Genomic DNA, 15754 nt, shown 5'->3' on the forward strand with positions numbered 1-15754 from the left:
AAATAACAAGTAAAATCATCATTAAGTCTGATCCTACACTTTATTTCCCCACCCCTCAACCTTTAATTATCAAAATTTGGTTAATGTTACCTTAGGATCCAAAATGGCGGCCGGGGAAATTTTTCCCTACATCGGACCCTGCGACGGGGAAAAACTTTTTCCCTAGAGTCGAGACGTCGACGACGTGGGGATTTTTTCCCGTTCGGTTTCTACCCTGCGTTCGACGTTGCCGAGTATTATGTAACTTTGAAACGGAGACGGTAGTGTGTAAATTTGCGACGGTAGAGGGAGCCCTTTCGTGACGTCATGCGAGAGTAAAATCGGCGGGAAATTCGTAGGGGTGTTACGCACGAATATGCAAATGTATGATCTGCAACGTGATTTCTGTTCATTTCTGGGCAATTTTATGCAAATCGACTAGTTTCCTGTTGAAATCGTTTACTGCTGTGTTGCGACAAATTGCGTATTGGATTAATTGCTGTGTTTTTATTTTTTTCGTAACGATATTTCATTTGCGCACAAATTGCTATCGGTGAATATTTATTATTATTAATTCCTCCTGTATTAGTAAGTATTGTTATTTCTTTTATTACAATTTAATCCTAAAAGTTAGAGAACCAAGTAATCAGAAATTAAGGAAAGACCGTGTTTTTTTCCTCTCCCTGCCTCCCCGCGTTTAGTTTATTGCCAATTGTTCGATAATGACTAGTTTTGCCGATTTGAGTTGCAACGACGAATTTTGGTCAAGATGCACTTTCCGTGATTTCTACAAGTTAATGGAAGACGACTTTTCGGAGCTTGGTTTGCCTCCCCGTATCGATAACGCATCGAATTTTGCTGTAAAATTAAGCATACAGCCGACCAAGTCCGTTTGCATTCATTGCGATGAAGATAAGAAATGCTTCATATGTCAGGTGAACGACAGATCAGAAAACACTGTGAATTGGATCGTTTGTAAATACGTGAATTCCGGCAGTACGATAATAACGGACGAATGGAAAGGATATATGCACATTGACGACATAGAAGGAGTAGCGGTCGAACATAGAACAGTCAACCATTCGAAAAATTTCGTCGACCCCCAAAGAGGAGATCATACTCAGAATATCGATCAATCGAAAAGTGAGTAAAAAACTCCTCTTTTGTTGTTTTTTATTGTTTATTTCGGTTAAAAAATCCGCGGAGTCTGCAGAGAAATTCAAGATGGCGTCCGGAACCGCAACCATCTTGAATGCAGGGGAAAAGTTTTTCCCCGTCGCAGTGTCCGATGTAGGGAAAAATTTCCCCGGCCGCCATTTTGGATCCTAAGGTAACATTAACCCAAAATTTAATAGCATCAATGCCCTAATAAATATCTCACTACAAAATTTCAGAAATTTTAGACAAAAGCACATGAGTTATTAAGCTTCAAAAAGGGTGAACAAAATCATGCCCCACACACACAGAAAAAAATCCCTGAATTTTTTTGCATTTCTTGACATTTCAAGGTTCTGAGTCTAAAAATGTAAAAATTTTGGAGGTCATTTTTTGACCGATTGCCATACTTTCTCTCTGTTATATATAACAGCTGGGAAAGTAATAATCATTAACTTATATTAAATTAACAAATAAAATAAATATAGTTAAAATATACTGAGAGTAAATCACAAAACATTAAACGTCAAAATAAAATGTATTAAAAATAGAATCACTTATGCAGGGTTTAAAGCAGTCATGGCAATAAAAAAAAGTGAGAAAAGAGAGTTCACACTGAAAAAAAGCTAATAGTGTTAAAATGAATGAAAACAGGCGTTATTAAAAAAACACACAAACGAACACATATTTTGTATCAATAACATTGCATATCATATTAGATTGATTATTAAGTGGACTGATAAGATTAAATATGAAAATAGTTAGGCTGAGTTTATACTCCAGAAAAGTGACCAGTAAGACTGCATTAAGCCAGAACAGGCCCGCATTAAGTTTTCATGTCCCCGTACAGAATTCCCACCATTACACAGCAAAGCAAATGCAATAGTAACATAACTACCAGAATGTGTTTCCATATAACATGCCAAATTTCAAATGCCATTTATTTCAAGGTACATTTTTTGATTTCTTCATAAAAAAAAATGTAATTAAAGAAGAAAAAAAAAACAACTTCTGGCAGAATCAGTGGGTTGCATGTTCATTATATAGCAGGGGTGGGCAAGCAAAAATTCAGTGGGAGCCGAAATGTAGGTTTTGCAAAATGCATGGGAACCGCAGTTCTGTACTTTTTTATTCTGTACTGCAGTTCTGTACCTGGATTTTATTATATAATATGGAACAAGTATTGAATTTTTTTAATAAACATATTTTCACAAAATTGTGGAAATAAAACTGTAAAAATAATAATAAAAAGCAGAAATTAACACTTTCAGCAAGAGCCACATAAAATTCAAAAAAGCTGCATGCAGCTCTCGGAGTCTCATTTGCCCATGTCTGTTATATAGCAATACCACTAGTAATTGTGACCCAATCATTTATTTGGTAATTTTATCATTATTTTTTAAATGATTAAAAATAAAATTACAGCATTCATTACTGGTAATACTAGTCTCCAAATCTATTCCCCTAAATACAATAAAACAATTTTTTAGTCATTCGACTCACAACTGACAGAGAAGAGAGTTTATGAAAACAATGTAATTAAACATTTATCAGTTTGTTGTCCTTCACAGTGGGGAACCGGCAGAGTCTATTACTTTCACGGGAGAAAATATACAAAGCTTTCTACTTCCCTCAAGTTAAAAAATAATACAATCCCATGAAATTTAACAAATCTGACGTTAATAAGTAAATGATGAAATTATTTACAGAGAGTTGATATTTGTTAAGTTTAGTTTTTTGCTCTTATAGATCAAATTACAGAAATTATAAATAAAAATCTCATTTTTTAAAAATTAAAATCATAAAATTTTGCTTACAAAAGATCGAGATGGAACACACGCTTTTCATTTTTATAATCGCTTTGTTTTATTAGACACAGATATTATTCCTATATAGATTTATTAATTATAATAAACATACATTATGTATAAAATTACATTAAAATAACACCGTAATTAACGTCTGAAATGAAAAAGTAATTGAATTAAGTCTCGCCTCCATATTAATTAACGCGTTGTTATGGGGGGGCCTAGTAGAAGCTGTAATTTTCTGGGGAGGGGCACCAGGTTAACTGGGGGGTGTGCCCACCCATGCCCTTTCCTGGCTACACCCATGTTAAAGCGCCACAGTAATTAATTAATTACGTCGCATCAAATTAAATAATTTATAAAAATTTAAATAATAAATACGTTTATAAAATAATTGGCTGTGTCTGTTCGCAATGATAATGTAAAACACACTGTACTTATAGTTTAGCATTTCCGATATTTAATTTATTTTTGAATTTTAAAATATAAGAAAAACAATTTTTTAAATAAAGTTTTACGCATTTATATCTGCAACTTTAGATAATACAAAGATATAAGAATCCATCAAAAAAGTTAATTAATAATAATTAAAATCGAGAAAAAATATAAGTTTCTTTCGAGGTAAGGAAACTTGTAAAAAGTCAGGTACGCGATCACATGATGCCCGTCTCCCCACTTTGCGTAACCAAATGGTCGAGGTTGAAATAAAACCCCAGCAGAAGTAAAAACAAACATCGGCGCGTGTATAGGACAATAAATTTGAACGGGAGCAAAGATGAGACGTGACACCATGTAATTTATGCTAATTACTTTCTAATATTAAAATCTTCAATAAATTATAATTAAATTAATTTTTTGACTGAGTTCGACTAGAAGCATATCGAGAAGCTAGATTAAAGTGAAAATAGCGGTTTTTCGACGCTAAATATTTACAAATCAATTTTTTAATTTGGTGCCGGATTGACCGCAACTGTTCGAATGCGCACGTGCATGAAGAGTTTTGTAGTTTGTCGAAATGGAAAATGAAGGACACCGTTAGAATGCAGAAAACCATGGTGCATGCCAAATATATAAGCACCCACTTAAAACCAAACTTTTGTCTTTGTCTAAAGATTGTCTCTACAGAAGTTATTAATATTTAGGATATTAGTTTAAAATCTTGTATTTCCTGGCATGAGATTCGCTCGATCTTTAATTTTACAGAGTGCTAGAAAGATACAAGCTTTGAAACGAGTGTCCTACAACGTTTTATTTAATAACAACAGTAGAAATCAAATTTATTATCGCTCAACAATTATTTTTTTGGTTTTTCTACGGTAGTCAAAAACGAGTAAATGTCATCGTTTAAGCTAAAGAATAGCTGGCTGTTGGGAAGAAGTTTGCTTAGCAACTTACTTCAGAAAGTATTGGGTTCTATACGATTTTCCGTTGCTAAAACATGAGTTTCTACTGTTAGTATTAAATAAAATCTATTTCTTTCTTTTGTCCACTGCGCTTAAATAAATACAAATGCTAAAAATAATGCTGTATAAAAATCACTCTTAACGCCGAACTAGAAGTGTACTTATGTCTTAATGCAGCGTGATTATATCGAAGCGCTGCGGAGATCGGTATTTCACAAGGATACAAGCAAGGAGAACCCACGTGCAAATTCCTACAGCATGTGCAGAGTATCAAGCTTTGGGAAGCTCCTCGTTTTGTTAGTCTATATAAATGTAGTACACTACATGTGTATACGACAGTGCCTTAACATGTCGCGCACGGTCCATAAGGCATACGGGGAAGTGCTGGTTGCTATTTCGCTCCTGAGCGCATTTACGAAAAAAAAATTTCACATGGGAAGTGAAAAAAGCTAAAAAAGTGCGTTTTTCTCAGAAAAAGCTAAAAAAGAGAGGAGCTATGATAAAAAGCTAAAAAAGAGAGTCACTTTAAGCCCTGCTTATGATAAAAAATAAATAAATATAATGAGTGTTAGGGGTATACACCTTATTAAATGTAACTCTACTACAATTTGTTAAATTAGAAAAATGTACATATCTAAATTTTTTTATTATTTCAAAAATTAAACATGCAAATAAAAGTACTCTGCACAAGTTAAACAGCAATTAATAAATTAAGTATAGATCAGGCGTGATGAACCTATGGCATGCGTGCCCAAAGTGGCACGTAAGGAGATATTTCTCCTTATGTGCCCTTATAGTCTGGCATGTAACGTGTCATACAATTTCAATTTATTGTCTGTCTTTATCAATCATCCTTTTGGTTTATCACCCAAATCATCCTTTTTTCATCTAGCCTTTTTTACATTTATTCTAATTAAAGCATATTCATTTAATTTCTTTAAATGTTGTTATTGAAAATATAAAACTGGCACACATACATATCTTTAAAGCTATATGGCATGTAAGCTCAAAAAGGTTTGCCATCCCTGGTTAGATAATATGCCACATAAAAAATTAAAGTTAATTATGAATGTATTTATTTTAACTAAATTTTATTTAAAAGTGTATTCAATTTTTAATAAAATAAATTATTTTACAATAAATAGTATTTAAATGTTATGTAAAATCTTACCAAAGCATAACAGTTATCACTTGCAAGCAAAACAACATCAATAGGAGAAGTGTGATTGGCTACACATATTCCTCCACCTAACGCTCTGTTTTCCCTATAAGTTTGGTTAAATTAAAACAGAATTTTGAAACAATATTGTATATTTAATGCATTATTGATCAAAAAATTAAATAAAAGAATAGAATACGTTATAAGATGAAAATTTACATTTCAATCTTTGTTTGCCAAATATAAGATCTTTGAATGCCAACTAAATATTTGTATGTCTTATAATATGTTTTATATTATTTGACATTAATAAAATATCAACAAAGTAATAAGTTATATTAAAATATCACAGTAATAAACCAATTTTTATTTTTATTTAGTATTATATATATATGAGTTAAGCTAGCAAAAAAACATATTAAAACATAGGACATTGGCTGTTGAATAAACATCAAAGAAATATTCAATTTGACTGATTATCATTTTTGTATTGATCTCATTCAATTTTTAAATGAATCTGTTCTTTTTTCCAATATTGTAATCTTAGCATCGTTTTCAAAAAATATTCAAATAAAAAGTTTATATTTGTCTATTAAAAAATATTAAACAGGTCTAATCTTTTAAATATTATAGCATTAAAAATATTCAGCTAAATCTACTTTTCATTTTCAAATTTAATAATTATTTTTTATATGTACTACTTTATATTGTAACATTCACTAAAATCAGACAGCATTGAATATAGCTCTGAAAATTATAGAAAATTTGAGAAAACAAATTTCAATTTTTGAATTATTAAATCAATCAAATTTTTAAAAATTTTAATGATTTTTATTAATATTTATTGAATTTTTAAAATAATTGATTTTTATTGTAAATAAGTAATTTCAAAATTTCATCTTAATGTTAACTTTTTGTAGTAAACACATCAAAAAATATATAATGTGCAAATTATTTAAATATTATATGAATAAAATAATTATAGTGATATCATAAATATTATTACCTATTATGATAAGTCACAATAGCAGATAAAACTCTGGATAATATGCGAAAACACATAATACTTATGTACCAATTTGCTCTCCTCTTAAATCTATAAAAAATAAAATTCCAAATATAATTTTAATTCATTTTAAGAAACAAAACAAAAAAAATTTTATCACTACTATTGATTACTAAATAAAGAAACCATATAGTCTATTAATTTTCAAGAAAGTTAATAAAACAGCAAAATACTTATTTAAAAAGTGTAAAAATATACAATATTGAAGACTACTTCAAAAGACTTTTTTATGTAATTCTAATTTTTAATATTTTTACAAAGAATAATTCTTAATGCCCTTAGGTCTTTCATTTAAATTTTAGTCTTCTTCAAAATTATATTCAAATTTTTCTTACAAAATAAACCTTTGAAATATTTTGAAGTAATACTTTTTTTTAAACTCTTTTGATGTCAATAGCACTAAGAGGGTCTAGCAAGCCCACTATGGGTTTGGCCAGGCCCGACATATCCAGATGGACCACCACCTCAAAAATTCCTGGGGATTGATCCATCCGGATTTGACTGGGCATTTTTGTGTTTCCACAATATATGATCCGAATATCACAGATATTGTTTCACATTTTTGTACTCACATACACTACTGTATACTTTCAATTTGTTTATGCACACTCTTTAAGCAGTTCTAATGATAATACAATGCATGACTGTACAGTGTTAAGCTTGATTGAGAAATCTTCAAAAACATTAATGAACATGTTATTGAGTAAAATTGACATTCATGATTAATGTGCTCATAATATTTCTTTTCCAGACTATATTTCTGTTTGGAGTCTTTCACACACCATATGACCAAACAAATTCAGATTTGAGGATCATCATCAGACAATTCAAGCCTATTTTCAGAGAATGCTGGGTTACTGGACATTTCAGATTGTCAAATGCCAGATTAACAAACCGATACTGTAGTTTAATTAATCCTTTGATTAGATTACATCAAATAAATTATGTATTATTACATAGTTATATTTAGTGAATCTTGAAAATTAAGTTTATAGTAATTAACACAGACTTCATACAAATGCATTAGATCATCTCTATGCTAAAATAAAGAATGAGAAACTTTTTCACATTTACCTCTTACAAAGAATATATATTATTTTATTTACTGTTTATTTCAATAAAGTTATATTAAAAATTAGCATTACTTTTTGCCTTTAATTAATTAATATATCATGATATAAGAGACACAAATTTAGGTTAACTTTACTTCTAATTATTTGAGAATTTCTCGATCGTATCCAATAGTTATCTTAGATAGGTCTATTACATTCAAAAGTATTTATTTGCTGGAAATAACTCAAAAATAGATCATTGATGCAGGTTATCTGCTGATTTTAATTTGCAGTTATGAACTCATTCAATAACTTTTCCTTTGACTACATTAATGTATATTTGGGCTATAAGCATACTTAAACGAGTAGCCTATCAGACCATGGCTAAATGAAAAGGGTTACCACATCAAGACAACTCAATTATTCAAATATAACTTTTATTAATATGGGAATGCATTTCAGGTATTCAGATTCCTCATCAGCTTATTTAAAGATTAGACATATGGCAGTAAACACAATAAATATCTAAAATATTGTAACAAAACACAGTTTACAGACTATTATTATAAATAACAGTGCATAATGTATACAATTGCATAAAACACTAAATAAAAACTACTTAAAATTATACAAGCCCTTTTCATTTAGCTGTGATATGATAGGTTATTTGTTTATATATGCCTTATCTTTAGCTCTCTCCCATTCATTTTTTATGGTAATTTCCCCCTCTCTACATAATAACAACTCAGAGAATCATTTTAAATGTTAACTGTCGATTCTATTGTATGTTTATACTTATATCAAATGAAGCTACAGTTCACAGTTCTGTTTGCAGAAAAGTGCAAAAAATTTCCAGAAAATAAAAAAGTTTTGTTTCTGTAATGCAGAAAGAATCCAAAAAAATTAGTTTGAAAAATGTTTAACTTTTCTGTCATTACATGCAAAAATGGAAAGTTGACATCTGATAAAAAGTGAGAGCAGTTTTGACATCAATAAATCAACATGACAGACAATAAAATAATAAAAATTGTTTTCTTGAAATAAATTATCCATTGATAGTTAACTTTTAAAAAAATTGAATAAAAGTGAAGAAATTGAGTATGAGATTATAATGGCTAGTAAATAATTTGCTATTAACTAAGCTATCATCCTTGTTGAAATTTAGATTTCATTCCAATAGCATCAATAGTAATTATTATTTAAATTTGCTTCTCATAAAAAGGATATTTTGCATTTTTGCTAAAACAAGTTAATGCATAAACAGAATTTTCTTTGTTTTCTGTTTTATTTTCCATCACAATTTTTCTGCACATAGGACTAGTTTTATAGCTAAATGGTTCATTCAAAATTTCACATTATCAGATATTATTGGCATTAAAATCTTTTTCTATTTAATTTTTTTTTGTTGAAGTAATTCCATCATTTACCATTATTATTATAGTAAAACCTCAGTAAAATGAACTGCATTAACTCAAACCTATGTATAGGTATATTGCATAATTTTCTTTGAATAAACATTATACATAAAATATTTGAGTATCTTTTTGGCATGAACACATTATCATATTTTACATTCATTTCTATGGAAAAAATTGTTTTGCTTAACAAATGTTTCACATTATGAGTAAGGTACTGGAATGAATTATGCTCATTAAGCGAGGTGCCACTGTATTATGATTCTATTGAACAAAAATTAAGCATTAAGTTGAATATGAATATTGTTTTATATAGTGTTTGTTTAACATTACAGATAAGAGATCGATCTTTTAACGAGTTTTTAAAATATGTATTCTGGATATACTTGAATTAAAAAATTGTCAAAACTATTTTTTAATTTGCAAGTACTAATACCAGTATTGTTTAAAAATAAGAACAGCTTATGATGATATGCAATATATGGACTTTTATTTAGTATTAGCACTGAAGAGAGAACAAAAATATACATTGTTCCAAAATGCATTTGTAACAATAAATTAGACAAATAATGTCATTGTCATTGAAAACCTTTGGATGTTAGAAGTGCTGTATTAAAATTCTCAAACTTGTAAGATTTACAGAGAAAAAAAGATAAAAGTTACTACATAAAAAGATTAAATTTTTAAAGTTAGGTAAGCACAAGCAAATGAAAATATTTTATGAAAAAACAGAAAAATCAAGTTGTTGCCAATAATTGAGATTAAGATAAACAGGAAAGCTCAGAAGATGAGGATGTTTTCTTTTTGGCAAAATATCATTATTTAATAGTGTTTAGCAGTGAAGAAAAAATTAATATTAATGTTTGATACTTTAGATTGGGATTGTTAGTTAATTGGGCTACAATTTGGAAAAATTGTATACCTATAAATTACCACTGGCATTCTTCTGTCTATCTGTTGTTCATTAAAATCTCAAGAACATTGTTAGATGAATGAAAATCAAAAGCAGATATAGAAAGCTTAGGGTAGGAGGCCCTGATTAACTATACAGGGTAAGTTTTTTATCTTGAGAGAATGAAATATCTTAATTGGGTCTCATTATTTTGAAAAAAGGTTTAGACAAAAGTTGTAGGGTTTCGAATGGACAAACAATTGGTGCCCTTGATCTTCAAGGTCATTTGAAGATCAAGTCTTTTTTTTCAATGGGAATACATATTTTTGACCCCACCAATGGAAAGAATGGAAATTTCACAATCAGATATACCCTTGACCTAGGTCAAAGGACATTTCTAATCACTTACTTATATCATCATTACACTCACATATGTGCAACTTTTATGTTTTAAATTATTAAAATGTTGTTAAATGATATAATAAAAATTTTATTGTTAATAGATAGTACTTACTTCCCATCAGGAATGCTTCCAACAGCTGAAGTACACATAACCAACCATCCAAGTCCAAACAATAAAATGATTAATCTGTAAATATGTAAGTGTAAAAATATACAATTAAAAAATCTGATTTGTATTTTTGTCTATGAGAAATGATTTCTCATTATGAAAATATTTGAAAATCAAATATAAGCAAACTTTATTTTAAAAAATTTATTTGTCCATGCAATGTCAGTTTCTGTGAGATCACTGAATATCTAATAAATAAAATATGGCTTCATAGAATTTTACAATAGAATGTTTTACCATTTTGATAACCTCTTTATTATTAAATGAAAAAGTTAAAAAGGAAAAGCAATTAACTTTGTGTCCTGTCTGCTTATCAATATTAAAATGTTAATATTTTTAAAATAAAATTTTAATTATATTCTTATTATTATCATATTTATAATATACACTTGAGAACCCTTTTGTAACTCCAACATAATGTGTGTGTGTGTGGAAACGAACTAATATATTCAATCCTTCCCTTTTCAATCTCCCTCAGATCCAGTTTTTCCAAAATGGGAAGGATCAAAAATGTTAGTCATTTCTACGTATATTAGTATATTATACAGCAACTCCAATCTATAGCGAGTTTATGATATTGATTATACAGTAGAGACTCGTAAATCGGAACCCCGGTAATCGGAATCGCCGGTAATCGGCATGATTTTCAGTCGGACTGCTGAATCGAACGTTTTTGATACTAAGATTTACTTCTAAAGTATAATTTTCATGTTTTTATATTCTTACATATATTTATTTTGTTTGTACAAAATGCAAAAATAATTTTTAACGATACGATAGCCTCAATTATTATTATAAAAATTTTCATTAGGCTTAAAATCGACGAAAATTCAACACGAAGTGACACGCAACGGAGAAAAATTTGAACATCCCTAATCTGAACAACCCCAGTCCCCAATTGATTCCGATTTTCGGTTCACTACTGTATTTATAAATGCAACAGAAAAAAAATCAACATATATAAAATTTTATTAAAAAATAAAACTACATCAAACTAATTTTCATATAAATGTGTAATTTCTTTTTTTACATTTTATTTGGAGAATAACTAAAACCAGAAAAATTAATGCATTATTCCTTAGTTTGGGAACTATTAAAAATATTATTGTAAAAAATATTTGGACACAAGTTAGAACAATTGCTGTACTAATAATATAAATGTAGATTGCAAAATACAAATAAAATTCATCCAATTCTCATCTCCCCTTCATTATTTATCATTACTATTCTCCATTATTCATTATTATAAGCTATTTTTCTCTCTCAGGAAAACTTAAGAATTCTATATATATATATATATATATATATATATATATATATATATATAAACTAATGTATGTCTGTTTGTCCTTCATGCATTACCACACCATTTATCCGATTGCCATGAAACTTTGGAAAGTTGTTTAATACACTCCCACAAAGGTTTCTGGCATATGTGAAGACCACCATTTCCCCCTTCCAAAAATATCTTTATATATGGATTAAAGCTTTTATGTCCAACAGATGGTGCTAACTCCGACGACCCAAGTTTGCTTTTCCGTGAGAATGGACTAAAGCAGATAATTTTCTATCTATCTATATAAATAAAATATAACGTTTGTTTGTTCCTACTGATTCCTTTGAAATTTTGACACAACGTTGCATTCAAATATGCACGTGTTTTTATATAATATACATATATACATGTCAAAATTCCCCCTACTGGGGGGAGATGGACAGGATTAAGGCTTACCGTGAAGAACTCGACTTTTATTATACTATTTTAGATGCGTATTTGATTACATTTTAATAGGGTACAGTACGTCAAGAGAATGTACACTAAGAAGGAATTTTTTGAAATTCCCCGACAAGGGAAGTGTTATACATTTATAATAGATACATTTTGAGCCACAACAACACGTGGCCGGGTCTGCTAGTTAAATATAAATCTTACAGGCATAATTTTATTCACTTTAGCTATTAAATTCATAATTATAATAAAAGTACATTTATTGTATCTTAATGCATCATAAAGAAAATTCCCATATACAGAACTAAAATATTTACAGAAATAATTTTTTAAAAATTACAAAACTTAAGAGAAATTAATATTTTAAAAGAAGACAACATAACACTTACCTTAAAGGAAACAATATACAATAGCGAATAAAAAATCCTATACCCCAAAGCACAGTCAGTTTTGGACTATAAAATAAAATTAAATATTGATATTATTTAATATAGTTTAAACTATTTTAAAGTAAGTTAATTACATAAATAGAATATTTATATTTATCTAAAAATATCTTAAGACTGGAATGTTAGAATGAAACGATGTTATAAAAAACTAAAATAAATTTTTCAAGAAATATAAAAATGTGTAACATTATTATTTTACCGCATTATTATTATTATTATTACTTCTCTCATTTAAAACTTATAAAACAAGAAATTAAAAATTGAGCTGTCATTTCCTGTTTGCCAAAAACAAGCCTCTGAAGATTTAAATCTTATGTTGTTAAATGAAATTTTCTTCATATTTACTTTCAGATATTGTACTGAAAAAAATCACCCCAAAAAATTCCCCAAATTTTCTGTTGGTCAATAATATATCCCCAATCTGGAAACATTGGATAGCATTGCAAAAAACTGCCTTTGGTTCTCAAAGTCACTTCCTACTTTTCTGCTCCAACTTTCCATGTGACGTCATGAATTTGCTAGGGGAGCATGTACTTTTCATTTCAGATGGATTGATCTGTAAGATCAGATCAGTCTGTTATGTGATACAGATCACTTCTGTTGTGTTTTAGTTTACAGAAAGTATACAAGTAGAATCAAATCGTATTTACACTGTGAATAAATTTGCTCACAAAACAGTAAAATGTGAAAGTGCTCACAATGCATTCTTGCCATACAATCTTGCAAAATTTTCTCAAAATAGTTATTTTTTTCACCTCAGTTTATCAGATATTTTAATAATAATGTTTTTACTTACCATATATGTTTTAAGTACAGTACTTTTCTTCATTGACAGTTAAACAAAGTTTTTTTTGCTGTCAACTATAAGCTTGACTTTAATGTGGTTGTCGCCATCTTTAATCATTTTTCTCTAATCTAAATGATCCTACCCTCTGTTGGGATTAGTTTGATCACAATACAGTTGATCCTAGATGGTGTTTGTATATGCAGATAGAGATTGATCAGATTGCCATAGTTCGTTTGTATACACAATTTGAACAATCTGAGTAAACTTGGATCAGTTTGATTAAAAAAGTATAAGCACCCTAGGTGTGTGATACAGGAGACTGCCATTGTAAGGAAGCTCGACACTTTGATTTTCCCAAAGTGTGATTTATGATTCAATTTCACACTGAATGTCAAAACAGCAGACTACAATTTTTATCACCACTTTAATAAAAATATCACCAGTGGTGATTTTGGTACTATGCAGCAGGACCCCTGCTCCATTTGGGCAGTTTCAATGAAAATTAAAAATTTTTTAACTATGTTAAAGTTAAAATTTAAATAATCAACCCCAAATGAAAGTAAATTACAGTTAGATCAAAAAGTGTTTTACGTTATCAGCACATATGATTTGACTGTATTGTTAAAAAATTCTTATATATGATACAGTTGGGTCCATATACTATATGACAAAGTGAAGGGGACTGAGTAAAATCTCACTATAGTGATATTGTCACATAGAGGAAAGGTGACAACAATAACAAGTCATTGGTGAACACAAATAGATGTTTATTAGTCCACAGAACATACTAACTCTGCAGCATGCAGTACAAGATAAACTGAACTTAGTCTGATAGCTCGCAGTTTTAGAGCGTGAAGAAGCATTCTCAAAATAAGCAACGATTGTAAATTAACAAATGTGGACGTTTGAACTTTGAGAATGTGAACATAAAAAAACTGATGCATCATGGAACAGCTCAAACCAGAGACCTTCTGATTCATAGACAGAGATGATAACCACTGCGCCATGGTGCTTGACCATTGGAAACAAGTGAATTGCGACAATATTTCATAATAAACTATCATGTATTTATTTCTAACTTCCAAATGGGAGTAAAATTTTTCACTTAACCAAAGTCCAAAAAAATGTTTGGCTTTATGTTTAAAAAATAAAAACAGAATAAAGATGTGAAAATAAAAATGTAACTTACAGTACAAGAAAAAAATTATCTATGCATGTGATTCTGGAGGAAGGAAGCATTATTGAGAAGACACTTACTTAAAAAAAGTGAGTTATTTCTCTTTGGATTTTGGCCTGAAAAACACAAGCAATTAATTTCTTATCCATTTCATCCAAATGTTGCATTCTATCATATTGGGATCAGCAGAAAAAAATCAGACACATTTCTGTTTTTCTGCAGGTGATTCCAAAGATCAATTTCCATTTCTGTCGCTATCTTAACAAATTCAGCATGACTCCAACAATTTCTAGCTGTTTCTAGTGTGATTAGTACATATCACTTAGCATCTCACAAGATTATAGTTGTCTGATTTGTTTCCAAACTTAGTGAGATGTGATGCAAGACTTGCTTTTTTTACAGCTTCAATCAATTTGTCCTTGGTCCACTGGCTGCAACTCTGAAGTAATGTTTAGAGGTAAACAACAGATTGGGTGACTTCAAGCTAACATTTGTTAAAAGAGCTGTGTAATTATCCATAACCAAAAAGATCTTTCTCCCTTTCTATGTCATCTCATCAATTCTGTGAGCCACTTCTGAACACTTCTGAAATCATTCATGCATTCTTATTTGCACAATAATAAAATGGGTAAATTTTTGCAATCTTTTAAACATCTTGGGTTTTTTGACTTTCCAATCACCAAAACCTTTTGTTTGTCAAAGCCATCCATGTTGGCAATCACCAATAATATCACCTGGCTTCAGATTTCTTTCTACAGGAGCATTTATCACCCTTTAAGGCAAGTGTTTTATCCAGTAGAAAATGGTGAAAAAGGCCTGTTCATCACTGTTGTATATGTCAGATGGAGTATACTGGTTGATCATGTCTTTTTGTTTTATTGCAGCCATTCTGTCACAATGTAGTTGGCACCAATATAAGTACTTTTGAAGATAATTCTGTACCATTCTTTGAAATGCTAGAGTCCTCTATTTGAGCTCAAAATCAGGCTTTCCTAAGAGTTTAGCAAATTCTTTAGCTTTCTCCTTCAAAATTGGACCATCAATAAAAATATTTTTACTTTGTATTTTTTTAAACCACTCGAAAAAAGCATATTCAATATGTCTTGTAACCT

General features: G+C 29.6%; 1 protein-coding gene across 1 annotated transcript in view; it reads right to left on the bottom strand.

Moving 5' to 3' along the window:
* LOC136981318 (glycerol-3-phosphate acyltransferase 4-like) overlaps nucleotides 1-15754 on the bottom strand; it is a 54412-nt gene that overhangs the window by 15791 nt on the left and 22867 nt on the right. The window contains exons 6-9 of the mRNA XM_067277630.1: nucleotides 12619-12684; nucleotides 10444-10518; nucleotides 6511-6600; nucleotides 5517-5610 (exon numbers count right to left, since the gene is read on the bottom strand). Coding sequence (XP_067133731.1) covers nucleotides 5517-5610; nucleotides 6511-6600; nucleotides 10444-10518; nucleotides 12619-12684 — 325 coding nt within the window. The remainder of the gene's footprint in view (nucleotides 1-5516; nucleotides 5611-6510; nucleotides 6601-10443; nucleotides 10519-12618; nucleotides 12685-15754) is intronic.

Source organism: Centruroides vittatus, unplaced genomic scaffold (genome assembly GCF_030686945.1).
Source record: "Centruroides vittatus isolate TY-2023 unplaced genomic scaffold, ASM3068694v2 contig_751, whole genome shotgun sequence".
NCBI lineage: Eukaryota > Metazoa > Arthropoda > Arachnida > Scorpiones > Buthidae > Centruroides > Centruroides vittatus.